Raw genomic sequence first — 7,099 nt, forward strand, 5'->3', positions numbered from 1 at the left:
TGTAAAATACTTCGTAGTCTTTGCTGGAAAGGGTACAAATCCATGTTGATATATTTGGAGAACAGTTATATGTACAGCTGTCTCTATAGAAACTATGAAGTAAAATGCTGTAATTACTTTATATGGGCTACTGCATTTCTTTTGGGGCAGTTAAGTCTTTAGAGCTGATTGGATTCAGCCCTGGTGGTGAAAGGCTTCATGCTATTAAACCTTTAAACTTTCTGGTTGCTTGAGAAGGGAGGAAATAGAAGTTCAGCATTTTCTCTGTGTGTGTGTGCGCGCATGCGTGTGTGTGAGAGAGAGAGAATGAAAGCTGTGCAGACTGTTCAGCTGGGGCAGTCGGGGAAGTGACGTCCTGTATTATTTGTCGTTCTAGAAAGAGCAGAGACACGTACTGTAGATGGGAGGATTCTAAAGAGGGCTGTGTCTTGTCCAGTGTGTATAATTATTTATAAATGAGCAACGGGGGAAGGAACGAAATACGGAGAAGCTGTCTAGTGTTTCTTTAACGTATCGGAGAATTTGTTGATTTGTAACAGGTCTGTTTTTTTCAATTCCAAATTTGATTTTTATTTTTCCTTCTCTAGCATCTCTACGTTGCTAAGACACTGGACACTGCTTTCTTTATAGCAAGGAAAATCTGAATTCCTCCAACACTCAGGATGGGGAAAGATTATTATTCTATCCTGGGAATTGAAAAAGGGGCTTCTGAAGAGGATATCAAAAAGGCTTACAGAAAACAAGCGCTTAAATGGCATCCAGATAAGAACAAATCTCCCCATGCAGAGGAGAAATTCAAAGAGATTGCAGAAGCTTATGAAGTGCTGAGTGATCCCAAAAAGAGAGACATCTATGATCAGTTTGGGGAGGAAGGTATGTATGTCTCTGTTATACTCTGATTGGTCACTTTCATTACATTGAATGAAGCAAAATAAACAGATGATGCATGAAAACATGATATGTGTTGATTTTTAGGCAATGTGTTTGTACTGCTTGGCAGTTTGACTCATCAGCTTTTTAAATGTAAAATGTATTGCAGAGTTTTAATGCTGATCTAGTTTTAATTTCTTATTTTAATGTATTCTTATGTTTTTTTAAAATTCCCAAATACTTGACAGGCAAAATGTTACTGAATTCAAAAAGTTTGTATGAGCCATAAATAGCTTTCTGGGATCTCTTACTGCTGTCTTCTGTTGCCATAGCACTTTTTGAGGTGCAGTTGAAAAGAGATGTATTCTTAAATTTTTGCTAAAGGGCAGTCTGCTTGATCTAGGCAGGGCAGTCCTTCTGAGCAGAAGCCCAGGTGTCCAGTCCATAGTTGTCCTTGGCTTCTTGCCTGGAGAGGAAAGAATTTGGCTGATGTCATGAAATACCAGAACAATTTTTTAGCTTTAATTGTAAACAGTGATAACATGCCAAGAGAATGAGGCCTCAGAAATATCATATTTATCCTAAAATGGTTATCTGGAGAGGATGACTTTTTTTTATTTTTGACCAACATGACTTTCAGTCTTATGATTGAGCAACAGAGGAAGTCATTAACATCCCTCCCCTTAAATGTATGGTATCAGAAATTCCACATGAAATAATTACTTCCATTGTGACAAGTAAGTCCACTCACTCATTGCCATTCACTCAGGGCCATGTTTTTTACTAATATAAAATAGGACACTTAAATAGCAGTACTTTGGGGAAAATTGTGGGTTCTTATGAATGCATAATAAAATTCGGTCCTCTGTCATCCGTAGGACTTAATACAATTGTTAACATCCATGAATTCATGTAGAAGACCTTCAGCTTCTACAGAGGATGCAGGTTTTTTTGGTCTTATGTTCCATTGCATGTGTTCAAAGCTTTAGTGCTGTTACTGAAACATTGTAGGAAAAAAGTGTTTATGTAGATACCGGAGGCCTTTGTTGCCTTCTTGCACTTCTTCCTTCTCACCCCCTACCTCCTTTCTGTATATTATTATAAACCTATTTACTCTGTGAATTCATTTGCATTTTAGATTCCTATGCAGCAGCTCATCCTAACTTCTTTCCCAAAATACCATTTTAGTCACTTTTACCAAAGAGCTTGAAGTAAAGCATATAAAGCAACGCAGCCTTTGGCATCCTAGTATTGCATACTTGAAGACAGAGGTTCAAAACATAGATTTCTATTTATTTGGGGCATAATATTAAACCAAAGTATGATTTTTTTTAGAATGGTGATTCCTGGTGGAAATACCTCCTGATGCCTCAGTTGCTCTCCAAGCTCTTCAGTTGCATCTGAGAGTGTAACTAGTAGTTGTGAGGGAAAGGCAGGGGGTGGGGTGGGAAGAAGGAGGAAACCTCAGTGTTTTTACAGCCAGGAACTTGATGTACTTTCAATAACTTTTGGCTAGCTATTTCAGAAGGTGCCCTACTATCACAAATTGAATACACTGATCTGCTTGTTTGACATTAAGAGTACTGTGACAGAAGGATGAACTACATGTTGCTAAGTACTTTTAATATGGTCTGGTATTGAGATGGGGAAAGCATTCTCATTCTAATGTCTTACTTGGTTACTGTTGATAACCAGTATTAAGCTTATGCATAGAAGGTCTAGAACACTGAGCCAAAAAAAACCCCAAAACCTCTCTTTCAAATTTAGGGAATGCATGCTTCATTAATGTAAGCTTCCACATTTTTATGGCTATGGAAGTAGGATAGCAGCTGTAGTGCTGAACTGCTGTAAGATTGAAGAGAGAAAAGAAAAAAAAAAAAACACCAAACATTGTAAGTTTAGAAATACTTCAGTCTTAAGATGACTTTCAGTCTTTCATCTTAAAGGTTTGAGAAAGTACCCTGAAATGGTCAGTGCAGGAGAGCACTAACTATTACGAGGAAATACCTAGAGATCACCTAGTGGGAAAGAGGCATTTAAGAAAAGTGATTTTAGCTGGGTTTGGAATGAGGGAGCAGGAAGTACAAGGGAATGTTCAGGGAGAATTGTAAGGGAAATCTTATCAGGAAGAAATGAGATATAGATGTCTCCTTGTGGAAGATAGAAGAGAAAGAACAAAGCTATTTGAGAACATTCTGATTTTTTGCACAGAGACAGTGACAGTATATACAAAATTTTTGTACCCAAACTGGTCTTAGGAACTTCCAAGCTATTTTTATTTGTGGCTGCATTGAAAAGAGTTCCCAGGTTTCTTACCTATTTTATATAATAGGAACACAAGCTGTGATAAATTTGGGGTTCTAAATTGAACATTAAGGAAGCATATGGCTGCTTGACTATTGGCATGTTACCTTTTACTCAAACTGAATTGCAGGAAAACAGAGGTAAAGCTAACACTGAGTTAGAGCTGAGCTATGGAGACTATGGCAAATGCTGCATATGATACTGCATAATTTTGCCCAGAAGTGATCTTGAAGAGGGATGCAATTCCCAACAGACTTTGCAGAACAAGAAAAGATCAAGTCAAGCAGAAGCAGACCTGTCTTCTGTTTTAAGATGCTAATTCTTTGAATAACTGGCTTCAATCATATGAAAGAAAGTTGGCAGTGTCAGAAAACTTGTTCTTCTGAAGTAGAAGTCATTCTAGAGCTTCAGAAACTTTGTTGCTGTTCAAGCTATTGAATTACTAGTTGGTACTGTATAGTCTGATGGTGAGTCCTCATTGAAAAGGAGACCTTTCACGCTACTGCAAAGGCCCTTTCGACTCATCAGTTCTGATATCATTACACTCTGCAATAGGAAAGCTTATACTAATATTTGATTTGTTTTTAACTTTGCTTATTTGTCTTATTTAGGTCTGAAAGGAGGAGCTGGAGGACCAGATGGACAGGGTGGTACCTTCCGGTACTCCTTCCATGGCGACCCACATGCTACATTTGCAGCTTTCTTTGGTGGCACAAATCCTTTTGAGATCTTCTTTGGAAGGAGGATGCCTGGTGGCAGAGACACAGAAGATATGGAGGTGGATGGTGATCCATTTGGATCCTTCACTAGTTTCAGTATGAATGGTTTTCCAAGGGAAAGGAATACAGTTGGTAGCCAATTACGTCGTAAACAAGATCCCCCTGTAATCCATGAACTTAAAGTGTCATTGGAAGAGATCTATCATGGCTGCACAAAAAGGATGAGGATTTCACGTAAAAGGCTTAACCCAGATGGTAGAAGTGTCCGAACAGAGGACAAAATTCTTACTATTGAGATAAAAAGAGGATGGAAAGAAGGCACCAAAATCACTTTTCCAAAAGAAGGCGATGAAACACCCAACACAATTCCAGCTGATATTGTTTTTATCATTAAAGATAAACCTCACTCTCACTTCAAGAGAGATGGATCAAATATTATCTATCCTGTTAAGATCAGCTTAAGGGAGGTAAGTTTCTCTTTTGGTAGAACTCTAAATGTTTAAACCTGTTACAATATGATACAATGGCAGCAGTAAAGTTTTGTTTTGTTGGTTTTGGATTTTTTTTTTTTTTTAATAGAGTTTCACTCTTGTAGAGTTTCACTCTTGTAAAGTCAACTTGTGGCTGCAGAGCACAGTTATTTATGGTGGAAGCAATAGCTGTTTCGATAAAAATGGAGTATTATTTCAAGCTGTTTACTATAGAGGTGTAAGAGAATGAGGGTGGAAGGGTAACAGTAAAGGTTGATACATCTTAAATCTTCATACTTTACCTTTCTAGCTACATATGTATTAGGCTGAAGTAACAAACACAAATACAATTAACAAATACATCCAATGTAGTATGCTCCTTACTGTTATGCTATGATCGCTGCTTCTGTAGGACAAAGTAGAAATGTCTTAAATATTTTCACAGCCAACAAATTCTAAGTCTGCCTTTTTATGTCATAAGTTATTTCAGTGTGATTTCAAAGTACATAGAGATTGATTTCATGAGGCTAAATTATTGTGAACAGGTGTTATAGGAGCTATATATAACAACAAAAATGGTATAGCTTTTTAAAATTCTGTTCCAAGTCAAAACACATTGGCTTTCAAAAGAAAAAAATCAAAAAGACAACTGAGCAGAGTTTGTAAGGGTCTGAAGCCTCGACATGGTCATCATTTAAAAGATAATGTACCTGAGTGTGTGTGATGTGTTTTTTCTTTTTAATTAGCTTTAGCTGGAGAAATATAAACTCTTGCTTGCATTATAAGCTCTCTGTGTACATTATGAGCTTCCTTCTTAAAGGATTCTTAACTAAAAATACATCTGAAGTGAGGTGAAACACCTAAAATAGGATGAGGGAGGGAGAAGAGACAATGTTTGACATTAATGTGGGTAATATAGTTCCTTTATAGATAAAAGCCTATTTAGACGCATCGCGTTGTTACGTAAATTGGACATTATCAGTATAGACTAAGTGTGCTGAATCAGGTGAAGTTGGAGGAATCAAAATGTTATTATCAGAGATCCTAGTAATGAAAACAAACTATTGGATAAAGCAGGAGGAGGTCTGTGGTGGTTTAATTTTTGTGCACCAAAATAGTTGTTTGCTTTTCTTTGAGCGTCACAAATGCTGACCTAAGATAGCTGTGAAAATTGATATGCCTCTGATTATAGACACTTAAATGTTGTTCTGCAATTTGGTATAATATAGGTTGATAGTGTATTAGAGTAAACCCCTGTGCAATGTAAACAAAAAATGGAACAGGGCTCTAAATTTCTAATGGAAACTGAGAAGCTGGACATCTCTAGAGAAGTATGAGTGAAGAGTTCACTCTGTGCTCAACTACCTTATTATTTGATAAAGTCTTTGTAGGATATATAAACTCAATTACCCTCCAGTGGCCATTGTGTAAAATTGGTAAATTCCGTGATATTCAATGACAAATTGAAGCCTTCCCTTTTTAAGAGAGGAACACTGTATTTGAATTTTGACTTCTCAGTGGTGCACAGTGGAAATACTGTTTAGAATGTTAGTCTTTTCTAAATAATCCAAATTCAGGTGTAGGTACAAATAAAGTTCTGACCAATTTCTTTTTCTCATGATACCATCTTTCTCTAGGCTTTGTGTGGCAGCTCTATCAATGTGCCAACGATAGAAGGAAGAACCATACCCATGACAGTAAATGAAGTTGTAAAGCCTGGGATGAGAAGACGAATTATAGGATATGGTTTGCCGTTTCCGAAAAATCCTGACCAACGTGGAGACTTAATTATAGAGTTTGAAGTAATTTTCCCAGATAACATTTCTCCAGCATCAAAAGAAGTACTTAGGCGAAATCTTCCAGTTTCATAAAATGAAGACTGTGTATGTCAACTGTTTGAATAGGACACTGGAAATGCAGAAGGCTGGCAAGTCTGTGCTTTAAAAGTGCAATCTGTAACAACTAGTGGAATATTTGGGTTTTTTTTTTTGTTTTGTGGGATGGGTGGGGGGGAAATACGGTAATGCTGCATGAGAAGAAAAGGGTTAAGTACCAGTCATACAGGTGACTTCTGCAGTAAAATTTACAGGGAAAACCACTCATTTTATTTTACATCTTCCTAATCAGAAAAGTTTATTCATTATTTTGCCTAATGTAAAATGTAGTCAGTTTTTAAAAAGTCAGCGCATATTTCTGCTACAGTACTTTATTTCTTATATCCCTACCCTATCTATAACATTACCCATTTATACAGAAATTGGAGATAATAGTAGAAATACACAAGTGTATAAATATTTTAAAGAGCAAAACATGAAAGATATCATTTTGGTATGTTGCCTTCCACTGCACAAAGCATAGGCTGGGAAAATCAGCTTGGACTCCTGACCCACCCCCCAGTGGAATGAAAGCATTTTCTTTATTGCCCAGAATGTGTGAGGACTGCATTGCGAGTCTAGCAGAGGGCATGTGGCTTGAGGAGCAAGAGTAGCCATTTGCTACAGATAGTTCCTCAGCCTTCAGGCAGAACAGCAAGAAGGGATTCTGCAAGTACATAAACAGCAAATGGTGGGCCTTCTGTTGAATGGGGCAGGGAAGCTGGTGACAAATGACATGGAGAAGGCTGAGGTACTCAGTGTCTTCTTTGCATCAGTCTCTACCAGTAAAACAAGCCTTCAGGAATTCAGGCCTCTGAGACCAGAGGGGAAGTCTGGAACCTTGGTGGTGGAGGACCAGATT

General features: G+C 37.5%; 1 protein-coding gene across 1 annotated transcript; it reads left to right on the plus strand.

Moving 5' to 3' along the window:
• The first annotated feature begins 500 nt into the window (after positions 1–500).
• Positions 501–6,394, plus strand: DNAJB4 (DnaJ (Hsp40) homolog, subfamily B, member 4). Its single transcript, XM_009576900.1, has 3 exons — positions 501–873; positions 3,786–4,360; positions 6,001–6,394. The coding sequence occupies exons 1-3, from the start codon at positions 663–665 to the stop codon at positions 6,232–6,234; spliced, it is 1,020 nt and encodes a 339-aa protein (XP_009575195.1). The 5' UTR covers positions 501–662; the 3' UTR covers positions 6,235–6,394.
• Positions 6,395–7,099: the final 705 nt, after the last annotated feature.

This window comes from Fulmarus glacialis, unplaced genomic scaffold, assembly GCF_000690835.1.
Source record: "Fulmarus glacialis isolate BGI_N327 unplaced genomic scaffold, ASM69083v1 scaffold464, whole genome shotgun sequence".
Lineage (NCBI taxonomy): Eukaryota > Metazoa > Chordata > Aves > Procellariiformes > Procellariidae > Fulmarus > Fulmarus glacialis.